The 25,499-nt window shown below is 43.4% G+C and overlaps 1 protein-coding gene and 1 long non-coding RNA gene across 10 annotated transcripts; one reads left to right on the top strand and one right to left on the bottom strand.

Annotated features, from left to right (window-relative positions):
* Nucleotides 1-2,071: 2,071 nt before the first annotated feature.
* LOC141729381 (uncharacterized) lies at nt 2,072-25,430 on the bottom strand. 9 transcript variants are annotated; one of them, XR_012580860.1, is made up of 11 exons: nt 25,370-25,430; nt 24,585-24,673; nt 22,932-23,024; nt 22,602-22,814; nt 19,264-19,351; nt 18,429-18,672; nt 16,524-16,617; nt 8,175-8,307; nt 6,505-6,685; nt 4,368-4,463; nt 2,072-2,678 (listed from the first exon to the last, which is right to left on the bottom strand). It is a non-coding gene; the product is annotated as an uncharacterized LOC141729381 (long non-coding RNA). The 9 variants fall into 9 exon arrangements; XR_012580866.1 differs by having other exon boundaries at nt 6,505-6,586; XR_012580865.1 differs by lacking the exon at nt 8,175-8,307 and having other exon boundaries at nt 6,505-6,586.
* Nucleotides 15,373-21,760, top strand: LOC102072712 (ferritin light chain). Its single transcript, XM_074543362.1, has 3 exons — nt 15,373-15,657; nt 18,591-18,737; nt 19,979-21,760. Exons 1-3 carry the CDS (start codon nt 15,475-15,477, stop codon nt 20,480-20,482), a joined length of 834 nt encoding a protein of 277 aa, XP_074399463.1. The 5' UTR covers nt 15,373-15,474; the 3' UTR covers nt 20,483-21,760.
* Nucleotides 25,431-25,499: the final 69 nt, after the last annotated feature.

The following is a 25,499-nucleotide window of genomic DNA, read 5'->3' as shown; positions in this document are numbered from 1 at the left end:
TCCCATTCACCAGGGGGAGATTGTGCAGTACACAGCCAGGCCATGTAAGACTGGCTGGCAATCCCATTTTGGGTCCAGGCTGTGGGAAAGAAAATCAAAGTTTCCTTTTTTGATCTACTGAAATGCTTTTAGCTCATTTCAGGTTTGTCATAACAACAATACACTTATGGAATAATCTAATGCAGGCTTAAACCTCTGTTCAGTACAGACTGCTAAAAATGCCTGTCTCAATTTGATATGCTACACTGACATACTGCACTTTTCTGTATCTGTTTCATTCCCTTATGGTGGATGAAATTCAAAGGTATTACACAAAGTAATAGCCAGCCCCAAGTGAGGCAGTTAAACCCACAAATCTAGAAGTACAATGAATATGATGTAGTCAAAGCTAATTAATTGTTCCATATCCATCATCATTCTGCCATTACAAAGTTCCTTTCCCTTCCTCGCAAGGGCTTTTCTCCTTCAGTCTGCAGCATTTCTGTATCCTTTCCCCTGATATACAAAGCTCTGAGTTCTCTTACATGAACCTAGGCTTTTTCCCCAGGCTTACTGGCATCATTTCCATGCATGTTTATCTGAATTTGTTGCTGTTTTCTTCCAAAGGATGTGTATCATGAGTTTAGTCCAGGAGATCTGAATTGAACAGAAGTCCTCAGTGCCTCCTGGACGTGACTCCATAGGTGTCTGCTGCTCCTGCTCCACTCTCCAAATCCTGTTCTGAGCAAGACACTGCAAGTGCCTTCTCCCACTGTCTCCTCTCCTCCTGTTTCAGGAGGGAGCAGATTTGAGCCTTCCTCAGGGCCCTCTCCTTCCTGAGCAGAGGCCCAGGCACACCCGCAGAGGCACCACACCAGTGGCAGCTGGCACTGTCTGTCTCCCAGCAGCAGGGCATTAATAACCATTAACAAAATGCTGTACAGTTCCAACATGATGTCAGTGGTATTAACCTCTGTCATTCCTGCATCAGCACTCGTGAATGACTGGTTTTCCATTTTTGTTTTAAAACCTACCTCTGAAAAACTCCATAGCAGTAAAACCAACAGTGACTGTTTAGAATAGCTGTTATTTTCCAGTTTTGAAAATGAACTCAGTTATCAATTCTGACTATGTTGAACAACAGCTGAATTTCTCATTCATATTTTTTTACTAAGCTTAAAAAAAAAAACCAAAAAACAAACAAACAAAAAAAAACAAAAACAACACACCAAAGAAAAGCCTTCATGCCCTGCAGACTTGTGAGCATTTTTGAGAGCTACTGAGGATCTGCCACCTATTAGAGAAAATAGGTGGGAGAGATTTTGGAGTTTTCTGGATCTGGAATGGATCATTTATGAGCAGATTAATCAGAACTGCTGTACTACAGCAAGTCTACTATTTCTTTCAGTAGTATGAAATACAAGTATCTTTTCTCAGTTCAAACTAGTAACCAGAGCAGAAACAATTCCTTTTAAATTGTATGTTCATAAAGCCTCTACAACCTTACAGTATCTAAGCATGCATTGTTTCTCAGCTCAAAACAAAATAAATGCCAGCATTATAAACAGATGAGATAAAGTCTATAGGAAGAGAGAGTTGGTATCATTTATTGCAGTAATAAAGACAACTGGAATAAGATACAGTTTTGCATGTATTCGACCACATTTTTATTTTTAGATCACTAACAAGAACACCCCTGAATTGAATTCCCCTGTGATGATTCAGGATCAATATGCCTTAAGATGATTTGAAAGATTGATGGATTTTCAAAACAGTCCTTTTCTTTTTACAGATTAAGAAGGACATATTTCCATTGCTCATATACTTTGCTATTCACTGGCAGACTCCAAGATATGAGACTGCCTAATCCAACCTCAGTTTAAGGGCAGTTACATCCCCCCTTATCTCCCCCAATGCTTTAAAATGTCCATTTTATCACACTGAAATCTTTAGCTCTAGAAAATAGATCCCAGATAAATGTCTGCATGACAAACTACTCTTGCCCATCTCCATCTCTATGCCCATGCCTAAAAGCTATTAATAGGTGCAGGGAGTGGATGTGCAAGATCAGACTGGAATGCTTTGTACTCCCATGGACTGTATCAGTCACACAATGCAGTTGTTTCTCCAACTTGGGTTCAATGTGTGGGTTTTGATTTTTTTTTTCTGTTAGCTTTGGGTTTGTTGGGCTGTGGTGTATGGGGTTTTTTTTGGTGTTGTTTCCAAAAGAAAAAAAAAAAGAAAAAAATGTCTTTACCTCTCAAAAAAACCCCAAGAAGTTCACGTAATGTAGAGTTTCAATTGAAAATTTAAAAAGGTTATGGCAGATTTGTCACTTTTGGTGCCTGTGGGTAGAGCAGCTGGTCCCAGTGGAATAAAGGCAAGGATAAAGTCATCTTCTTCATGAATGACATGGCAACAAGGGATACTGCTACCAAAAGCAAAGCCTGCTCCAAGGCAGCTCCTTACAAACCACCAGGAGGAACTTTTCATGGGGAGGGAGCTGAGAGCACAGCACAGGCACTGCAGTCATGTGGCAGCAGCTGCCAGGAGGGAAGGGATGCAGTGTTTGCAGTCCTCCAGCCCTGCTGCAGACCTCCTGAGGAAGTGCATGCTTCAGGTTAAGTCAGGTATTAGAGACATCCTCCAGCAGGCAGTGACCCAGCCAGCAGCACCTCGGGGAGAGGCAAATCCGCATCCTGTGGAAATGGCAGAAGACTGATTAATTTAACCCCACACCCTTCCTTAGAAAACATGGTAAGAGATGGTGAGGAGCAAAATTTGTACCAATGTACCAGTTTCTTCTCCCTTCTTTGGCAGAGGAAAGGAGGAGCAGATTCCACCACATGTCCAGCCCTCCCCTGATCACAGATTTAGCAGAAGGGGGGAGAAGGGCTGTTCTGCAGAGCCTGTGCCTTTGAGGCAGCAGCAGGGCAAGAGTTCAGTTTTACGACTCTTGGCCCCAACACAATTTACCATTTACAAACTAATCCTCCTCTGCTGGAGAGCACAAGGCCTGCTAAAGCTCTCATGTCCACTTCTGTGATTCTCCATTGTCCACAGTGACAGGGAGAAGGCGAAGACCTAATCAGTGTGTAATTCAATCGCTGTCCAGGCTGTGTCACAGCACAATGCTCTGCTTGTAGTGCCACAGGCTGAGGCAGCCAGCTACTGTTATGCCCCACAGCAGGTGTGAAGAATGTCACTGGCTCTGACTGTGTGCTGCCCCTCTCTCCAGGTCCATTGCTGACACCCTGTTCACTCACCACTTAAAGGCTGTTTTTCCTGCTGGCAGCAAGCTCATTGTCAGCTCTCTGGTGAAAGGGGCCCTCTCAGTATTTTTGACCCTGAACTGGGAATTCCTGTACAGCATAACATGGGCCTCATAGAAAGTAAACCTCTTTGCTCTCCAGATCCCCTAAATGTGGAGGCCTGCTAACAAGCTCTTTATTTCCTTAGTCTTAATCCAGCAGTTAGTAAATTATGATCTACCACACCCAAATTGTTTCACTCCATTGTTCCTCATCAGACAGGACACTGGGCATTACCACACATCCTTTAGGATGGTTTCAATCCTTGGTACCTAATTACATCTTAACCTGCAAAAGACAGATGTTCAAAAAATTTCTATCTACAAGTAGGTTGTTAAAAACCTATGGAATACCAAATTAAATGTGCTGCCACACTTAAATACAGGGCCACTCTGAAAATGGCATTTGGTTTGGGTTTTAGCAAGAATTCACCAAGATTTGAAAAGCTGCACTTTCATTCATCTTAAGCTCAAGGAAGCTGAGGAAGAGAAGTGCAGAGGAAGGAGGCAGGGGAGCAGCTGCCAGGTGATCAGGGGAGTGGGTATCAGCCAGCCATGCTATCAGACAGGTAAGGAGACAGAACAGAACTATTGCTGGTACATCCACAGGAGCATCAGAGGACAGCTCCCCTGGCACAGAGCTACACCACACACTGCTAACAGTTGTGTTTCTTTCCACATATAACAGTGGATGTGCAAGGGATGTGAGAACAGAACACAGAAACACCCTACTCCTGACACATCTCTTTCCTTAACAGCCTTGAGAATTTCATTCATGTAGAGCTTCTGGTACTATTTGTCCAATTCCTTAATTCCTAGAAGCAAACCAAATAGCAGGAATACCTGATGGAAGAGCTACGTTGGGACAGAAATTGTACAGGCCTGTACAGCTGCAGATTTTCATCCAAAAGAATAAACAACCAAAGTCAGCTGCATAACCTTACCAACCCACGAAACAAATAAACCAAAATGGAAACAACTTCCCTGCCACCACACAGGTAACTTTAAGTCAATATATTTGGCTATCTAGACTATTTCTGTGCAACTGTACCCATGAATTAATGGTTACCAATCTTACCTAATCCTGTAAAGGGATGAAATACTTTGTCACACTTGCAAATTCTGTGAAGGCAGTGAGCAGATGAAGAAAGATGATCCAGCTTCTTACCACTTGCTAGAGAAAAGTTCATAATATTCATTATTCAAAATATGAATTGGACATCTGTATTTACAATGTTTAACAAGTCTTGCTTAGTGTGGAAGCCAAGCTGCTCATTTCACCCATACTCATCTACTGTCATCATCGACGGCTGATTTCCAAACATGGCCAGACACCAGTTTTCATGGCAGGGGTCATGAGACATTCTTGCATCCTGAATCAGGATTCAGCAATGCCATGGGCCAAGCCTTAGAAGCATGCAAAGCATTTACAACCAAGCACCTGCGGAAATCCCATTTCCTGACAAAGAGAGGCCTCTGATATTCATGTTTTCTCCTACTCTTAGGCTATGCTGTAATGAAATCTGGCCTGAATAATCCTTTTGCAGCTGTACAAGGAAGTATCCTTGCTTAGCATTTAGCCCTCCTTATGGAGGTTCAGTGGAAACCTGGCTGAGCAATCAATGAAAATGTCTGAATGAAAAGTGTGGCTGATGGGATATGACAAAAATCACCCACAGGACAGGACACAAAGTGAGCCTATCAGAGGAAGTGGAAGGACTCTGGTAACTTCAATGAATACAGGTAAGAGGATGGGACTTGAGGAGTCATGTTAAACTTGGTGTTAATGCCAACAGTGACATATGCAGACAGAACCAGAGTGTGCAGACAGAACCAGAGTGTGCATGCTCCTGGAAAGGGAGGCCAGGAGCACTGTTGCTAACAGCATGGGAATAATCTGAGAGTGCAGGACTGCATGGGAACCACTGCTAGGTCAGTGACAAGAGTTGAAGGGGAATAAATTGAAGGAATGCTGTAAGGGACTTGGAAAGGGCGGTTTGTGATGCCAGTGATGGAAATTACTTTGAACAGCTTATCCTGTGAGACTCCCTGCTCTGCAAGGTATACTCCCCAATACCTCTTGCTGTAGGTCTCAAAGCTGCCCTCATCCCTTCAAAGGTTGTGATTCCTTTACTCCAAAAACCTGCATCCTTGTCCTGTCCCTGTCACTCTAATCATGGGCTGCTGCTGCTTTATCTCTGACACAAACTATCTGTGCCCCGTGCTCAAACTCTGACCTCAAACTCCCAACCATCACATCTCCATATACCCCCAGGTCATCCTCTCTGCCTCTGTTCCCTGTAGCTGCTTCACACTCCAGATAATCTCTGCTTTTGTTTCCCTTCCTCTAGCAGTGTGAGTGTGAAGCCCAGGCTCTCACAGGTAGCAGGCCATTAGCCTGTGTGCTGTTCTATGCCCAATCTTACTTCTGCTGGGCCACTACTGGAGCCCTAAACCAGTGACTACAACCAGCCCTGCTGGTCTTTAATGGTCCCTCAGCCTCTTTTTGGGAACTATAATCCATCATGGTACTGGGCAAGCTTTGTGGATACAGAGTGACAGCCACTGTTCCCTATTTCCACAAGGAAATGCTAGAACAATTTTTGTCTGCTGGGTATAAAACCCAGGTCTCTATGGCACACTCCCCTTTTCCTTGCTTGCTGCTGATCAGTCGTTCCTCTGGGTCCTCCAGGGACCTCCCCCTCCTCTTGGCCATGACAGTGTGCATTCAAACAGCTGCTCAGGCTGGATGAAGCACCTGCTCTGGGCAGCAGCAGCTGGAGTTCATTTTGGGTCCAAAGGGCCGAGGCCAAGCAGGCTGACTGTATGTGCATTAATCCAGTATCATCACCAACTCCACCAACAACAGGTGCCCTTTGAAGAGGAAGGGAAAAACTATTTGGGGAGGAACCAGAGCTTTATAAAGGACATTATGGGCCAAGTCCTCAGCTGGTACATGCTCAGTTAAAGCATGTACCCTCTTGAAGTTATATGAGTAATGCTCACATACACAACCAGAAGCTTTGGCTCACTCTCAATGCTGCTTCTCTGTTGCTAGTTTTCCTAAGGATTTTTTACCTCCTCTCCTTGCTCTCCATTGCTCTTCCATCAATACAGAAATTTCCTGTCCCTTGCTTCAGACCAGACAGGTGAAATTCACAAGCTATATATCCCAGATTTCACCATCCTCCTGAGCACAGGTAACACAATCTTACCATGTGTCCTTCAACCCTGCTTGAGTCCTGGAGCTGAGTCCAGATCATGAGCCTGCAGCAACAGCAACAAGGGCAATCCATTCTGGAACAAATGAAACCAAACCCCATCAAGGTCCACTAAGAGAAGACTTTCAGCACAGGCATCCTAAGAATTTCATGCACTTGCTCAAGCCAGGGGTCCCTGTAGGACAGAGCATAATTTCAATGTAGGATCTCTACAAATTATGCAGGAAGAGAAAACAAACAAACAAACAAACCTGTCAGAAACTATTGGCCAAACTGTCTCCAAGGCAAGTTTTATTCTTACCTCATTTTCATTTTGCTGGAAATTTGTTTACCACCCAATACATATAAATCTCTTTTTAAAGTCCCTCTCAGTGTATTTCTGATAAACACCTGAACTAATGAAAGTCTCTATGTTTCCTTCTTTTCTGAGTCCTGCTATTCTGAGCTCCAGAGGCTAGTTTTGTAAATCTGGTCTCAATCATTGCAGTTACTCTTGTGCTTCTTTGGAGAACCTGGAAGCTCTCTGGAGCCTGAGAATGGAGCTGAATTCACAGATATGGCACTGCAGAGCATGGTTAAAAGCACTGTGCTCACACCACACGAGTAAAAGCAGGATTTCCAAATTCTTGTTGATGCACTATCAGAGGAAAACATGACCTTGCTGCAAGTTGCAGTCACAGCCATCATAACTTTGTATTCCAAAATTTATTTTCCTGAGCTATGCATCTTTTAATTCTTGACTTTTCAAGATTCAGATTTAAGCCACTTTTCTCTCGGACCAGGTCTCAGCTGGGTTATATTACAAAGAGAAGCAAAGTGATGAGACACAATTGGTAGTGAGAACAGCACAGGCAGAAAAAACACTCTCCAATCCATAATAGTCCCTGACATCTCACCCACAAGTACAGACAAGTGTAACCTGCACTGCATGGGCTTGAACATTTAAACAAATCTCCAAGAATTTTCCCCGATGAACACAACAGTACAGGTCAGACAATTCCTCACCAAGGATGGGACAGACAGAAAACCACATGGGAACCTCCAGCGCTGGAAATGTATTCTCAGCTGCTGCAGACTCACACATTCTCTTTAAGGCTTTAACCACAGTTCCAAAGTTGGAAAACACCAGAACATGTACAAGCACACGCAGAAGGCAACCTTGCACACTTGTGCAGCAGTTTGGTCCACGTACATGCCTGAGGGAACCACTCTGCACCCTTATACTGAGCAGTAGAGATACCTACACATTCCTGCCATTCCCAGGCAAAGCAATAAAACACTGTAACATCTGACAGCACAGAGCTCTCCCTATCCCTCTGAATCCTCACTGCCGCTTGCTGTCACTGGGCACATTTCACGCAGGCCAGCTGCACAGGATTTATTCAACCAGTTTTAGAGTATCAAAGCTAACTTTTTTTTTGTCTTTGCCCCAGGCAGGCACTTGGTATGCAGGATTTAAATCAGAGAACAAAATGTTCTGTGAAATTTGTAAATACTCAGCCCAGTGAATTCTAAATTCTTTAAAAAAAAAAAAAAACAAAAAAAAAAAAAACCAAAAAAAAGTGATAGCAACTGGAGTGGTTTAAAAATCAAAAAGTGAAGCATTTCATTGCATCACTGTGGATAACGCCACTGTGTGCTAAAGATCAGAATAATGAACTTACCAAGATTACCAGTTAATGGTGCTGACTGCTTTAAGTGACAGGAGCCAAACATACTCTGAGTTCTACCTTTTAATTCCAGTGAAATCAGGAGAATGTTCAATTCAAAATTCAACAAATGCTCAGCAAAAAGACACTGAAATTGAAAAAAAACCAAATTGTTTGATCCTTGCAGATTGGCAGAGAAGATTTTGTCTGGGACATACTGCCACAAACTTACTACAATCTGCGATACTACCTATCATAGTAAGGTTTAAAAATGCATTTAAAGCCATTAAAATGGAATTAGGCAGAAGATGATAGGCAAAGACGTACCCCAGGAAAATCACAACACTAAGATAATGAAGATGGTCTAAAAGAGATGCTTTTACCAAAAAGCAGCAATAAAGGGCCATTTGTGACTGAACTAGAAGAGAAATTACTTCATTGGAGTTTAGCATTGCCTTTAAGGTCCATGATGTCTGAGTGAAATTATCCACTTCTGCTTTGCCTGAATCACCATCACAGGTTCCATCTTATTTCAAAATTTAAAACAAATATATTGCCGATGAATGTTCACATTAAAATTTCAAGTCTCTTTTTTCTCAAGCAGTTTCACCAAGACTTTGAAAGGATTCTTTTAGAAAAATTATGATTTGTTATTTTTTGGTGATTACAAAAGCCAAAAACATTTAGAATCATTTCCTCTTCACCTACAAACATTTGACACTCCTCTTACCCCAACTGTGGCTTTAATTTCTTCTCTCTAAAGCCAAGTAGCAAATGGCATCAGTCAAACCAGTTTAACTCCCAGGAGTCCCTGTACTTCAGAATAAGGTGCTCCTGGTACTAGCAGGGACCCTATGAACATTGATTATCAGTAGCATACAGCAGCAAGACAATAAATGGTTTCTGGACCTTCATCCCTTGCCCACAGTTTACTTCTTCTTACCCAGATATTCTGAGTATGTACAAAGTGCACCTGCTCATACAGACCTCAAAGAGGCCTGATGTCCCCTCAAGAGCCACCTGGAGCATTGGCTGCACCTCCTGAAGTTCACACTGCCTGGAAGGCATTACCTGGTCACTGATTTCAGGTGGCACAGGCTGCACACACACAAAAAAAGGCTCTGCCTTTTTCAATGTGTCAAGTCTTATTTTCTCATTTACCCAAGACTAAGTACAAATTCTAACCCACAGCTGTGGAAAGGAAGTTAGACTAGAAAGGCAAGTACACAAAGCAGACAAATTATGACAGACTTTAGGCAGCTTGGCATTGCACAACTCCCTTATGCAACACATTGCCTGGGGGAAGCCTCATGTTTTCAGAAATTCCTCAGAATCCCCTTAAATATGCTCCAGTGCTGAGGCCCTGTGCCTTCCACCTGCAATTACTGACTGAATTTATGATAGGCTATAGACGATTACATGGATGAGCCTTACGTTTGCTGGCCTATGTTTTTTATAAATGTGACCTGAAATAACAATTGCAGAATCTCAGAGGCAGAAGAACCCTGCCAATTTATAGAAACTTACTCCTAAGCACAGCCTCTTTAGAAAAACCAAAGGGGTAGTATCAGCCAGTAGCACTTGAAATGAACAGTCCAGTTAAAACTCAAGTGTATTTATGAGAGCAGAAATGGAGATGGAAGAGCCAATGCTGCTGGCCAGGCTGGAGCTTCCTTAGCCAGGCTGCCAGTGCTCTGCAGCCAGGCTGGGAGCACTGACTGCCCCTGGGCTCCAGCTCTCCCTGCTGCCTCTGCCCAGCCCCAGCCATGGCCTTCCTCAGTGCTGCCAGAGCCTGGGCTCCTACAGACATGGTGAGCTGGTAAGCTGAGTCAGGACAGGAAATGATGCTGTGAATATGAGGAGAAAAGACAACGGTGAACAACTCAGTGTAGGTGACTTATCAACACCCAAAATTGCAGAGAGAGTGGTAAGTGCTTAAGAGAAAATAGGGACCCACAGCTTCTAGACATGAGTTAACCAGTGTGCACAGCCCAGTTTGACCTGCAGCCCCACACATGTAGGCAGTCACACAAACACAGCCATGTGCAGCTGGGCTTGAGATGCTATGGGAAAGATGAAGGTGGCAAATGCTAACTGGGCTGGGACACAACAACAGTCACAGCAAGAGTCTGTCAATGCACCTGAGATGCACTTACATCTTCTAGGCTTGACTGCAGAGCTACACACAGACCCCAAATCTCCTCTTAGAACAGAATTTTCCCCCAGGTCCAGGGAAGGGAGAGTAGAGGAAAGGGAGAGGATGAGGCTGTCTGAGCACTGTGGCTGTGCAGCAGCGGGAGAGAGCCCCCAGGCAGAAAGAGAAGAAAGGAGGGGCACCTGGAGACCAGCAGGAGGCTGAGGGCTGGTGGTACTCAGGCAGGATGTGCCCTGTACACCAAAGCCCCAGAGCAGCTCCCAGATGAGAAGCAACAGAGGCTGTCCATCTCCAAATTCTGCTTCTGGAAGGGTCCCATGGTAGCAGCAAGCATTAACTACTGATAATCTAACTTAAATACTGCAGAGAAAAAAACAGCATGGATTAGAAAACCCTCCTATATGCATTCTGTGACACAAGGCTTAAGATAAGCTTGGCTTGCATTTCAGGAACTACTACAAGCTTGTCTCCTATGTTAGCTTTAGACACAGCAGAGATCTGCCTGTCAGCTCTGGACACATTCTGTTTGAAGGACAGATTTCAATCAGTGAAGTTTCAAAGAATTCTATATCTATCACAATGTTATCCAGCATTCAGAAAGTTCCTCAAGGAAGAACTCAATTGCCGAGGAAGAGAGGCAATGGGCCAGCATCTCAATATCTGTGCCATGCAATCTTGGACCTGGGAAGCCTATGGAAACAAAGTGTGTGAGATAAAAGTTGCAACAGAATGAAAAATGTTGCAACATTATCGAGCTACTGAAGCAAGGTTTGAAAAAACTCCAGGCATAAATGATGTGGCTGGTCCCAGTGATGAGAACATCCTCAAACACCTCATCTGGCTTCAAACACTGCAATAGTGGATTTTTGGCAAACACAAAAATCTCAATGACAGGAAGAAATTTTTGGGACTCTAGAAAAGGAAATCAAATGAAAACTAAGGTTTGGAGTACTTGAAACGAGTATCAAAAAAAAGGCATTTAAAAATTATTTCCAAAACTAAAAAAGTTAATCCAATTATTTTTCAAACAGAATTTCATTATGGTACCTCATTTTATTAAACTGAATATATGCAAAAAATGTGCAGATCTGGCACAGCACAGTAATTTTCAGTACTTATAAACCCAAAATACAGGCTTCTGTCTGTTCTGTTTGACAGCAACAAGAGATTGGCTTCAAAGAGACTAGGCTTTATTTTTGAGCAATCCCTCTCTTGTATAACTAAAACATGCTGATTTCAGAGCACTATAGCAAACTGGTGCTTTCCACTTGGTCAGTGACAAAGAGACAAAAGTATTTTCCAGAATGTCCATGTTGCAGCTTGGTCACAACACTGCTGCCTCTCCAGGGCCATCTCATGTTTTGCTGATGACCACTTTCAGTAAAAGTCAGTTAAAAGAGGTTATTTTGCTATGCTTACTTAAGTAGTACCAACCCAAATTTCAGGCTTCTTTTTTAGCTTTATGAGTCATAGAGTGCAAAAAGGCAACAAAACAACTCAGAAATCTTGCTGGCTCTTCCTCCGTGGATAAACAAAGTAAAAAATAGAAAAAAGTAGTGAGATGAAGCACCTGTTGAGATTAAAAAAGTGTAAGAAAAATGGTTAAAGGACTTCTAATCCAATAAAAGCAATCATGAATTCATGGGTGTTCATATGAATCATTCCTAATTTCCTGCCAGAGAGCTTTGGTTTCACCTAATTACAAAACAAAATGATGAATGAAGAAGGCCAATTCACAAGCATACATATTGTACATTTATTTGTTTTCTACTTTTTCCTCACACAGCCCTCTGTTTCCATCGTGGCTATTGATAGGCACTGAATGAGAGAAAACTCTGGCAGCATTAGATAGACTATTTGCAAAGCACACGAAAAACCCATCACAGCTAGAAAGAAGCAAACAGATGGTAGCTGCAGAGAAGCAACAGCCACAACTCTTACTACCTGTGGTGAAAGAATAAACAATACTAACTCCATATCACAAAGTGCAGCCAAAAGAATCTAGCTTTAAATGAGAGATTTAGGGTAGAAAATGGCCAAATACAACTAAATATTTGCAAAGCCCACTGACATAAACAATCATTCTACTGCACTCTGCCGAAGAATAAATAGGAAAAGGAGTGGGGAGGAGCAGAGAAGGTATGGATTTATGTGTAAGAGAGCCTATATTGATGGAATTTTAATTGTTGTTCTATATACCACACTGGGGTGTTTCGGCTTCCCCCTCTGCCATATACTTTCAACACACTTTAAAATATGTTGTACCAAAATCATGCCAAATGATAAAAATAAAAAGATACCTTTCATCAAGGCATGTGCCTGTAACCAACCCTCTGATGATCCTTGTGGGTCCCTTCCAACTCAGAATATTCTGTGATTGTGTGCTGAAAAGTCATAACTAAGAAACTGAACAAAGTGCCAGCTCCCTGGAATGCTGCATTTCCTGAGGTCACAAGCTTTTGGAGCAGATGATACCTTCCCTAGTCCAGATACAAATAGCATACCTCATGCTATGTAGCAAGAATGCCTATATTACTTTGTCATGGAATTTTTCCATAATACAATTGATAACCATGCAAATGGTGTGTATTTCCTTTAGTTCTATGAAGTACAAAGCAAAATAAACCGAATGGTGTTCTTATAAAATGAACACATGGAGTATAAAGAATTTTACAGTCAGTTTTCAGATCAGTTCTATGCACCACAGATGGCCTTTAGAACTGCCCTTGTCTCTTAGCTGTCCATCACTGAAATGGGATACTTAATAATGTTTTCCAAGGCTCCAAAGCCCATTAACACAGAGACAAACCTCTATTAGATGATATGCTCAGAAATTATCATAATAAATGCCCAATTAACTAAATACAACTACGAACTTTTCCATGGGGACACTGGCTAACTTGCTTGTTATTGTTATGTCACACTTCAAGTTATTTCAAGAAAGGAGGCCATAAAGTACCAGTTTAGGTTGAGATGTCAATGCGTACGCACATGGAGGCACCACACTTGCTCCTCTTCCTCCTCTTCTGAGGGAATCAAGGGATTATTCTGGAATAATAAAACACTAGCAACTACTTTACAGGCCAACTACTTTACAGGCCAAAACAAGGACAGCTGGAATGGAAGGAGCTAAAAGGTAGCTGATAGAGGTATATCCTTCCAGCAAAAGTCCCTGGTGCTACAGTGAAGAAGAGGATGCCTACTGAGAACTTCAGAATAAGGTCATACATTGCTCATTTAATGACTTTGGGTACTTATTTTAGGCTTGCAAACATTACAGTTATTACTCACAAGAAATTTTACCCAAATGCTTAAATGCTGTTTGATTTTTAAAGTGAAACTCCTAATTTAACTGCAACATGAAGAATCAGAACTAAAAAAATGGATAATTAGGATAATTACAGCAAACAAAGAGGACTGAATAGCATATGAGATGGAGGCAGTGAACAAGGATTATTTAAGTTTCTCATGAGCAATGTTCTCATATCTCTACATGACTACTGTCAGATGATGCATGCTGGGCTCTAGGCAGTCAGATCCAATAACAATTAAAACAGGCAATGGAAAACGATTCTGCCCTTAGCATCCTGGGCTGGTGGGGGAGTGGTCTGCTACAAAAATATTCCACAAAACAGCACATAACATCGAGCTTACTAAACAAAGTCACCGAAGAGAAAATTATTGATTTCGAAGGGTGTTGAGATTACTCATATTTCTTCTCCCTCCACTGGTCAGAATCTATTAAAGGTAAAAAACCGTTCAAGAAATGCCAAGCTCCATCCACGTGGTAAAACAGTTGAAAAAATCAGTAATGTGTATTTGAAGTTACTGTACAAGCTGAGAGTTACTGGTTACTAAAATACTGGAGATAGTTTAACAAGCATAGGTAGGACCAGCTCAGCACCAACATTTTTAGCACTAAACCAAAAAACCTAAAGAATTTACCCTGTAGCCAAGACATATGCACACATTGCTAAATTCCCAGGACTTTTCAGAGCTCAGGATTGCCTCTGCCTAGATGTTCTCACCAGCCATTCCAGCCTCGGCCCAGCCTGGTCACACTCTCAGATGCTGCTGCTGGAACCAGAGGTACTGAATGTGACTGCCTGGAAAAGGGCTCAGGTCTTACATTAGAAAAGTTTTATCCATGGTTTTGCTGTCCCATATAGACAATGTATTAGAGGCAGGAAGCAAAGGGGAGCCAGCAGGTTACACTGTCTCTGCATAGCTCTGACATCAATGAGAATGAGAGGCAGTGGCTGGGACTTTGCCAAGAACCAAACTGAAGGAGATACAGCATCCTGATCTGCTGGTGCCCTGACTATGTGTGTGCAATACAGCACAGCTTCTGTCCCTTGGGCATGTGTGTGCAGCACAGCACAGCTTCTGTCCCTTGGACACGTGTGTGCAGCACAGCACAGCTTCTGTCCCTTGGACATGCTCTGCACCACAGCACACATAACTGCACATCGAGCTGTTGGCTTACAGCCTGCCTAGGAGGGGCAAGCAACAAGTGTGTGCATTTCCTAAGTTGTTCTGCTTCTGATTGTCTTCCCTGCTTTCTTCTATTATCTTGCTTAAATAGGAAATACTTTCACTTCAGTTGTGTTGCTCTGTTTGGAAAGAAAATGAAGACATGTCAAACACACAAGTTTATGTTTTCCTTTTATGTTTGTAGGACCATCTTGGGATATCCCAAACCTGTGACACATGTATATGTGTAATCATAAACCACTGAAGAGAAAGTACATACTGGAATGTTTTATTAAGAACATTCTTAATAAAGAAGATTTTTCCTCAAGTCAGTCATAGTCAGATTCAATGTTTTAAAACCACTTCTTCAGCACAAGTGTGCGGCACGACTTCAAGCAGAGGCCAAGTTAACACATCTACTTAGCTGTTAAGGTAAATCTTTTATGTCAGTGATTCACTGTTCAAGCTGTTTGCGGGCACCCGCGGGTTCTCCGTGCTGTTCGGAGCTGTCTGCGCTCCCGGCGCGCCTGCCCAGGGCCCTGCACACACGGCAGTCCCCGCCGGCCCCCCCGCATCCGCACACCCACATCCTCTCCTCCTCCCTGGGCGGGCAGGCGGCGGCGCGCAAGGTGTGTCCCAGGTGCCCGGCTATATCAGGCGGCACGGCGGCGGCACAGCGGCGGCCCCATGGCGGCGCCGGCCATGGCCGAGCCGCGCTCCAAGCGGCCGCGGGTGACGCTGCCCGCCTGCCCCGCGCACCGCCCGCTGCCCGGTAGCCGCGTCCGCCACGGCTTCCCGCCCGCCGTGGAGGAGGCGCTCTGCGGCCTCACCGGCGCGCAGCTGGAGCTGCACTACTGCCTGCAGGCGCTGGTAAGGCGGCGGGCCTCGCACGGCCGCGGGAGGGCACGGCGGGCTGCGTGTGCCCCTCTGCCCACCGGCCGAGGGGAGAGCGGGTGCGGAACCCGGCTGAGGAGGGTTTAGAGGCGGGCAGGGACGGCACAGCGGGGCCTGTGTCCTGACCCAGGGGTTTGGAGGCTCTCCGGGCTGCCCGGCCCGCCTGCGGCGGCGGCCGCTGCGCCCGCACGGCCGCGGAACAACGAGAAGAGTCCGTAACGCGCGGGCTGTGAAACAAACGAGCGCGCCTGTGTTTTGGGTAATTCACAGAGGGCCTTTTGCCCGGGGAGAAGGGACAGAAACAGGGATGCTAACAGCTTTGGAGTATATTTGAGTGGGTTTTTCCCCAAACTTTTGTGAATAGTTGTGTGTGGTTAACTATAGTCTGTGAACATCGTGGATGGCTTAGGGTTTCTTGCTCCACAGGAACGAACTTTGGACATGAAATCATAAAAGGTATCACTGATACCATGTCAAATTCATGCAAGAATTATATCTGGCTACATATCAAGTGTTAATGCAAACATATAATTTAACAGAGACATTAAATTTGAAAAGTCAAAATTATCAATGCCAGAACTTCTGATGGCAAGCATCCACGGGGAAGCAACACAAACTATATTCAGTATATCCCCAAGATCTTTCAGCTGAGTTTGGTATCAAGTATAAGTTCAATGAAAATTTAAGTAGGCAGTAAAATCTGTTAAACCTCTGGAAGAAAAAAGTTGTAGTGATTGGCAGCTGGATGGGATGGAGAAAACTCAGTTAGAAATTGACTGTGGATAAATAAACCTAGAAATGTGAACATCCTAAATAGTGAATGATTGACATAAAAGACTTACCTTAACAGTTAAGCAGATGTGTTAACTTGAACTCCAAGTTGTGCTGCACACTTTCATTGAGGAACTACTCATAAAACATTCAGTCTTGGCTGTGCTGTCAACAGAAACAGGAATGAGTGACTTGAGGAAAAGGTTTCTGCAAATAAAGCAATGAATGTTCTTAATAAAACATTCCAGTATGTGCTTTCTCCTCAATGGTTTATGGTTGCATGCATCTATATCTGTCACAGGTTTAGGTTATCTGAAGAAGGCCCTGAAAATATAAGAGAAAAACATAAACTTGTGTGCCTAACATGTCTTCATTTTCTTTCTGAACATAGGTGAAATGAAAGTATTTCTTATTTAAGCAGTGTAGTAGAGGAAAGCAGGGAAGACAATCAGAAGCAGAACTTAGGAAATGCACACACTTGTTGCTTGCCCCTCCTAGGCAGGCTGTAAGCCAACAGCTCGATGTGCAGTTATGTGTGCTGTGGTGCAGAGCATGTCCAAGGGACAGAAGCTGTGCTGTGCTGCACACACGTGTCCAAGGGACAGAAGCTGTGCTGTGCTGCACACACATGCCCAAGGGACAGAAGCTGTGCTGTGTTGCACACCCGTGTCCAAGGGACAGAAGCTGTGCTGTGGTGCAGAGCATGTCCAAGGGACAGAAGCTGTGCTGTGCTGCACACACATGTCCAAGGGACAGAAGCTGTGCTGTGGTGCTGAGCATGTCCAAGGGACAGAAGCTGTGCTGTGCTGCACACCAGGGCACCAGCAGATCAGGATGCTGTAGCTCCCTCAGTTTGGTTCTTGGCATAGTCCCACCTGCTGCCTCTCATTGTCTTCACCATCAGAGCTGTGCAGAACCAGTGTTCCAACCAGTGTAACCTGCTGGCACTCCTTTGCTACCTCCCTGTAATGCTTCTCTTTACGAGACACCCATACCATGGATAAAATGTTCTAAATATAAGAGCTATTAGATCTGTCAGCATGGTTAAATATGGCAGTGGTTTAAGTTGTTACTTTCTCATACAGAACAAGGCCAGCAGATGATTTAGGGTTGTAATATTTCTGAAATTAAAGAATGGCCTGGGTTAGAAAGAACCTAAAGATCATCAGGTTGCAAACCCCCTGCCATGTGCAGGGACACCTTTCCCAAGACCAGCCTGCTCAGGGCCAGCTTCTCTGGGCAACCTGTTCTGGTGTCTCACCATCCTCAGAGTAAAGAGTTTTTTCCAAATGCCTAATGCAAACCTGCTCTTTCCGTTTTAAGCCATTCCCCCTTGTCCTGTCACTGCATGCTCTTATAAAAATTCCCTCTCCATCTTTCTTGTAGTCTCCCTTCTGGTACCAGAAGGACACAATTAGGTCACCAGAGCTTTCTCTTTTCCAGGCTGAACAAACCCAATTCTCCCAGCCTTTCTTCACAAGAGAGGTGCTCCATCCCTCTGATAACTTTTTTTCCCTCCTTTGGACTCACTCCAACAGATTTATGTTCTTCCCGAGATGCCTTCCCCGGCATGAGTTATATATTATATTGAAGGTGTATAGTTCAGTAGCAGTATCCATTATTTTGGAATACCATTGTCCATAATAAAACTGAGAAACAGATCTAAAGTTGTGCTTGTATTTGCCTCATCTTTCTCATACCTTTGAAAGCTAACTTTTGACTGGAATGCAGGCCTGCAGGGATAAATTTTATGTTCCCCATTCTGGCAGTATGTTTAAAAAACAAAACAAAACCCCTCCCCAGAACACAATTACAAAACAGACACATGCTAACCACTCATAAATAAAATATTCTGAAGATCTCTTAACTGCTACTGCAAGAGCAACATCATTACTACAGTTGCCTGACCAATATTAAAGGATAGAAGGAGTTCTAGTAGAAGTATAGATTTTTCATTTCATACTCTAACTACTCACTTCATTTATTGTAGAAGTCAGATCATGGTCTCCAAAGTGATTGTGCTTTGTAAACAAAATACCTCCCATTGGAAGGATCTCCCAAGTTCTGTTAAAGCCACATTCTGCTGCAGGTGAGTCCCGTATCTGGCAGATCTTAACACTCTTGTTTTGTGTCCTTAGGGTGAATATTTTGATCAGTCACATGTGGCTCTACCAAATATTTCGAAGTTCTTCCTGCATCAAGCTCTGGAAGAGAGAGAAGCTGCAGAGGCACTGATGAAGTATCAGCAGGAAAGAGGAGGCCATTACTGCTCTAAAACTATCCAGGTGGGTAGTAGTCAACAAATTTTCAAGCAGCTATGATCCATTTAACTTAGTGAATTATATTGTTGGTAATTCAGATCTCTGCATTCACCCATTATTAGATTTCCAGTTATAATTTATTTGGCATGCTTGTATACATGGTTTTGTTCTTGATTGTGATGCCTAGAAACTGTCACACATACTGTCCTAACTCTATGGGGTTGCTTTCCAGCCCAAAAGAATATGAACCATTTTCCCCTTTCCTTTTACTCAGCTGGACATTGCTGTTTCCAGTATGCTGTAATGGATTATGACCCCTTAAATTGTGCTGAAACAGCCCACTTGTCTCCTTCACACTGAACCTAAGTGGAAGCTTAGACATGACTAGCATTTAAAAAGAGTGGTAAGGAAGGAGAAACATCCAGCTTGGGGCAGTAATTAATTTCCTAAATTAGAGCTCATAACAGAATTTGAACTGTCTAAGATCTAACTTGGGCTTGCAAAGGTACAAAGGAATAACTCAAATGTTTTCAGGAAAAAAATAACCCACCTCATTTGTTTAAGACCAAGAGGCTGCTTCTCCTCTACCAAATTAGTTAATGCAAAATGCTCCTCTTTTGTCCATCATAGCAGTTAAGCTGTAGAAATTAAAAAGAATATTGTTAAAATCTCTTTTAACACTCAGTTTGCATCAAGGATGAGCTTAGGACTTCCAGTACTTAAAGGGAGCCTACAGGAAAGAGGAAGAAGGACTCTCTCAGTGTTAAGATGAGGGATAATGATTTTTAACTGAAAGAGGACAGATATTTAGGCTAGATATTAGGAAGTCCCTCTTCACTGTGAGGGTGGTAACACACCAGAAAAATTTGCCCAAAGTAGTAGAGAATGCCCCATTCCTGGGAGTGTTCAAGGCCAGGTTGGATGGGCCTTTGAGCAGCCTGGTCTAGTGGAATATGGCAAAGGGTTGGGACAAGATGATTTTAAGGTCCCTTCCAACCCCAACCATTCTGTGATTGGATTTCCTGGTGTAAGAACCCTCTTCAGGCATAGCTGCTGCTATGTAATCCTGTTCCTTGAAGAAGTGCTTGGATTCTGCCACTTGTGTTTAAAGCCTGCAAAAACAATAGATGTACCAAAGTGGAAGCAATTGTTGCAAAATCCTAGTACAACTTTTACAGAGCACCAGGTTAAGTTGCAGGAATCCATTGATGAATACAGATGCATGAGCTGTTCTTTTGAGTAAATGCAATTCTCTTTGTTTTCAGAAACCAAACTGTGATTATGCAGTCGGTCTGATGAAAGCCCTGGAACTAGCAATGGTACAATGGAAAACTATGCTACGGTATTTTGAAGAGCTTTATGCCCTGAGTGTTGAAAATGCAGACCCTCATAGTGCAAGCACTATCAAGAAACAATTTATTGGGCCCAAAATCCAGAAGATCAAGCTGATGGGAGATCTGCTGACCAATGCTCGCAGGCTTGACTGTTCCCAGGATGGCAGAAATAGTCTTGGGGACTACTTTATGGACCGGCTGCAGAAAGAGTTCAGGATCAGCATAGAGCCAGAGTCCAGTGATCACTGCAGCCCCTGCCCACCTCTCCAGCAGTGCACAGGAGCTGCAGAAGGTCTGAAGAGACCCCAGAGAGAATGGTCCCAGCACAGAAATGGCATAGGGCCAATCTATGCAACCATACACTGCACCACCATGCTGCCACAGTGTAACGATGGCACAGCAGCAAAGGTGAAGCAGGGCAGGGAGGGCCTTTAATGCCCAGGCTGCTGCAGCTACAGGGCAGCTCCTCAGACAAACCTGTCCTGAGGGTGGAGATGGGACCAAAACTCAGGAGACACAATGCTCTGTCCCTCCTCCTGCTTTCCACCCCATCCCCTCATCCTGTGCAGAGTCACAGCTCCAAATCTAGCCGTACCACTGTTTGCTTTAAATGATAGCAAGGTCGCCAGCTAGATTGTCTCATTTATCTATGCAATTCTTCCTAGAAGCCAAAAGTTCTTAAGATTTTTCTTTCTCTTAAATGATTAATAGAATCAGTTAGTGCAAGTTATTTTAAGATATATATAAATTTTATTAAAACAAATAAAAAAGAAATCACTGCACCTTTAGTGCAAGGAAACTTTTACATGGCAGAAAATCCAAATATTTAGTTTTATATTACTGAATATATAAATATTTAGTTTTATATTACTGAATATTTTACTATTCAGTATTTTAAATTACTAACAGGTATGGTAAAATAATGAACTTTTTAAAAAGACTCATTCAAAAACAATGGGGTTTTTGTCTTATTTCTATCATAGTAGCCATTTAAATAAGTAGTCTAATGGATTTACTATTTCTAGTGGTATACTTCAGGATGAAGGATGCAAACATTCCTCAACAGTGGGAATAAGAAAATGTGCTGATTTCTTTGTAGTTATTGGCTAGTTGGCTTTTCTCATCCTCAGAAAGCAGATGAGAGAGAAATTAGGAGTTCTCATTAGATGGGAACTTTAGAGGTTCTAAGGCATATTTTGCAAGTGTCACCAAAGTGAGTAGCTCCTTGTCCAGACTTAACATAGGATGATTGTTTTAATTCTAATACAGAGCCCTATCTCAGCTAGCTCACTAAAGGTATTACTGTGGCACTCCTGCTACTTCTTACATTCCCTATTTGGTCCCAAGTAGGGGCATGAGATCCTAGTGAAAAAACAGCACACTTAACTAGAATTGCATCAGAGAGAACGGCTACTCATTAGTTTTGCCTTTCAATTAGGGCAGTGTTAGCCAGCTTGGTTCAAGTGCAGAGGTGTCCAAATTCCTCTCATTAGTCCCCTACCAGAGTGCCTCATTCTGTACCCTGGCTCCTAAGGTCACCCAGGAAGAGCAACTGGCTAGATCAGCTGCCTGCAGTTAGGGATTTTTTATCATTGTATACATCTTTTATGCAGTTGGGATTTGATTCATTGGAAGATTGCCTCACACTTTTGTTTAATACTTTGGCTGATATTCCTGTTTTGCTTGAAAATAAATGCAGTTTCCATGTCTGTATCTCCAGTGTTCCTCAATTCACCACCCAGGCATGCTGGTATTCTTCTCCAAGAGATTTTGCATATGTATACAAAACTGGGCCAGTATTTTTCTGCATCTGAGGAAGTTGTGCATGAATGAAGCACAGAATGAAAATAAATGCCAGAAAACGGCATTATTCTAAAGCACTTCATAAATGAAACATTTTTAGTAAACTCTGATACAGCTACAGTTAAGTAGCAATTTCTGCAAAGCTCACCTTCTGTTGGTGTTGTAACATGGGACAGAAAATTTCAATGCAGATGTTTTCCCAGTCTTTTCTGTGAATGTGGTTGAACTTTGGGGTGGGGATGGGGAACACAAGCACTTTTAAAACAACCTCTGTATTCATTTATAAAAATACTGCCATGTGCCACAGCAATAGCTCAAAGCACTTTTAGAATCATGCTAGATTTGCCTGTGTTGAGATTGCTGCTCTCAAATACAGCAGGAGTCTAAAATATATTTCCATCTGGGCTAGATTCCATCACCCATCCTCATGCTGAGCATACCTTATTCAACAATTAGTTCCAGTGACTGCAACTCAACATGAATAAGAGCAATGGAATCCTTCCCCCTCAGTATTAAAATACAGCCCACTAAGTGTGACCAGAGCAAAGCTACTAACTGAATTCTAAACTAGTGCTGTATAAAACTACTTCATGTACTACTAGTAATGTTTGACCTACTTGTTCAACAACCTTCACCTTTTAAAAGGTGATGACCTGAAACATAGTTACAGCTTCCTCAATGGTTTAGAGCATTTAACAAAGTCCAACATTACAAAGAACCCAACTTTTACATTTTTCAGAGCCAGACTTACTTGCCTCTAATTTTTCCATGAGGTAGTGCCATGTCTGTTTCTCAGACTTCTCATGTTCATCTTCTAACCAAATGTATCCACACACTCTAAGAATTTAAGTCTTTTTCTCTCCCTTTTCCTTTGCTCAAACATGTTCTGAGCCCTCTGCCTCTAAAGACAGTTCTGTTAATTCCAGATAAACTCACAATCAGCTGTTTCCCCAGCCTCTATCCTCTGAAAAAGAAAAGAGAAATCAATCCATTACTGTAGATGATAAGCTCTTCTTGTCCCCATGCTGCTCCTGCAGAGAGGGCACACACGCTCGTGAGTGTGGTCTCAAATTAACAATACCTGTCAGGTGTGCATAGGATGAGTCTATCCATGTTTCTCAACGCAGGAAGTACAATCTGCTTCTGCCTTCCCAGCTTACTTTCCAATCACATCCTGAAAAACAATATATCAAAGATGAATGTAGAATAAGTTAAGGGCAACAGCTGTTATAGAAACTTTGCAAATTATCTTTTTCTGCTGAATGCTTGTTGAGCCACACTCCCTGCATCTGTACTTCCAAAGCAGTGCCCAAACAATCCAATCACACAACCTGGGACAGCTCTGAATAGCTAGTGTAGCACCAGTACCCTAAATATAGTATCCAAACTGGAAGCTCAGGAGAGACCTATCTTAATTGAAATTATGAGTTACAGCCCCAGAGGCTTTCAAAGAGGTTTAACAATAGAATCCTTGTAAAAGCTTGCCATAAGCACCACCTATGGTTGCCTGCTCTCAATGTCCTTAAAAGTTTCCAAGTGGAGATAATTCTGTCCCTCATCCTCTCCACTATGGCCACACAAAACCCAGAAGAGCATTCTCAGGGTTTGTTCTTTGCCAGGACATTTTTTCAGGCCTCATTGTAGATGGCAGCATCTTTCTGGACAAATCTGTCTTTGGGAATGAGACTGGAAAGTGTATGTTAGTGGTGGCACCAACAGGGAACCACAGAATCAGAATTGTTAGGATTGGATAGGACATCTGGAGATCAGCATGTCCAAACCCAAAGAAGCGTCCTCAAGGGCACCTTCACTGGAAGACTGCTGTGTGGAATTTACTCTGTGGTCATAGCCTTCTCCTGACCTTTTCACTTGGAGGAATTAATGCACTTGAGCCCACATTCATGGGCAGTTACTGGCAAACTCCCTGTGGTGCTTGTCCAAGCCCCACTGTTTGTTACTACTTTGCCCAAGCTAACCCCTACTCACTCATGTCCATGAGTGTCTTTTCCTGGGGTCACATGTACACTACAAACACACAGAGGCAGAAAAGGCTACAATACTGACTAAATATTAAGTAAAATTAATATTACCTTTTTCCAAAAATTAAGCCAATGGTCTGAAGATAGTTTAAGTGTCTTGCGTGGGTTACACTGCCAGCACAAAGCCTTGATACCCCATTTTACATGTTCAGTTGTTACAGCACAAAACTCTTTCTCATTTAAATTTATTTTATGTTATTGTGTACCTTGCACTATTTTGAATACAAATTATTTTACTTTGTTAGCTGTTCAATAAAGATTTAAAATCAACTATCTTTATTCCTTCTGGATCAAAGAACATCTGTAATAACATTGAACTGTCTCCACAAATTTGACAGACACAGCTGGGAGATACATTTCTAAATGTGTAGGGGTGGTCAGTAGCTGATCTCCCTCCTTGGGACATATTGCTTTTCAGCATTGAGTACACTGAAAGAATGAATTTCTACATATAGTTTTATCTTTAAATAAAACTTATCTTTTAGAGATACTGACAGAATGCAACTCACAGTTCTCATCTTGGTCCATACTCAAAGATATTTAGGTAAGTAGAAAATGGGGAGTGCAGATTAGGAATTTTTTGCCAAAAAATTTTACCAAAAACAAATCGTGTAACAACAAAAGAAGCCATCATCATGGCAGCCCATCTGAGAAGTCACAGGGACTGGGAATTGATCATTGATGGATGTTTTTACCTTTTGCGATTCTGTCAGCCCCTTGTCCCACTGAAGACAGAGCTCTGCTGCTCATTTTGAACAAGCTGAAATTTCACCAACATTTATAACTGCAGAACAGAAATTAATTTTAGCTTGTGGGACATTAAATATATGCACTACTCTTTTAATCATAAAGTCAGTGAAATCACGCAGCTGAATTGCTGAATTCCACTCAGAACCTAATTTCCCATCTCAAATGATACGCAAAAAAGCCAGAGTAAAAAGTCTGGCACCCTTGACAGGCGTTTCCAAAACTCGTCCCACTTCCCCAAGCTCCAAACTCTGCCACTGCTAGAAATAAATCCTTATCGAACGAGCCGTCCAACTGCAGCGCAACCGCAGCAAAACGCCGCGGCACGGAGTGCGATCCATCTCTCCCAATGTTTTCGAGTGCAGGTGAACAGAGCTGGAGGAGGAAACCCGGAATGGCAGAGTTCGCAGGGATGGATTCCCGAAGGAGGAAGGCGGGCTCACCTTGGGCACGGCGGCCCTTCCCGCTGGGACAGACCCGCAGCGCCACCGGGTGGCCGCCACCTGCCCGTCCCGCGCTCCGCGGTGTCCCCGCTTCCCCCTGCCCCGCACCTCCCGGCTCTCCCCGGTGTTCCCGCTTCCCTCCTCTGCCCCGCACCTCCCGGCTCTCCCCGGTGTTCCCGCTTCCCTCCTCTGCCCCGCACCTCCCCGCTCTCCGCGGTGTCCCCGCTTCCCCGCCGTGCTGCACGGTCCCGGCTGCCCGCGATGTCCCCGGGAGCCCCCGCAGTAATTACCCTTGTGGCCGCGGACAGATCTGTCCAGGGGCTGGGAGCTGTTTCCCTGTGAGGAAGAAGCTCACACCAGTGTGTGCGGGGACAGCGGGGCGCGCGGTTGTCCCCCCGGGCGAGAGGCCAGCGGCACCCG

The sequence above is a fragment of the Zonotrichia albicollis genome, chromosome 6, assembly GCF_047830755.1.
Source record: "Zonotrichia albicollis isolate bZonAlb1 chromosome 6, bZonAlb1.hap1, whole genome shotgun sequence".
Classification (NCBI taxonomy): Eukaryota; Metazoa; Chordata; class Aves; order Passeriformes; family Passerellidae; genus Zonotrichia; species Zonotrichia albicollis.
This window is presented reverse-complemented; position numbering and strand designations above follow the sequence as displayed.

Bases quoted from the DNA above. Each gene is read 5' to 3' on its own strand.
- LOC102072712 (XM_074543362.1), top strand. From the start codon at position 15,475: ATGGCGGCGCCGGCCATGGCCGAGCCGCGCTCCAAGCGGCCGCGGGTG. The intron at 15,658-18,590 runs GTAAGGCGGCGG...TTGTGTCCTTAG, and splicing joins ACTACTGCCTGCAGGCGCTG to GGTGAATATTTTGATCAGTC. The intron at 18,738-19,978 runs GTGGGTAGTAGT...CTTTGTTTTCAG, and splicing joins ACTGCTCTAAAACTATCCAG to AAACCAAACTGTGATTATGC.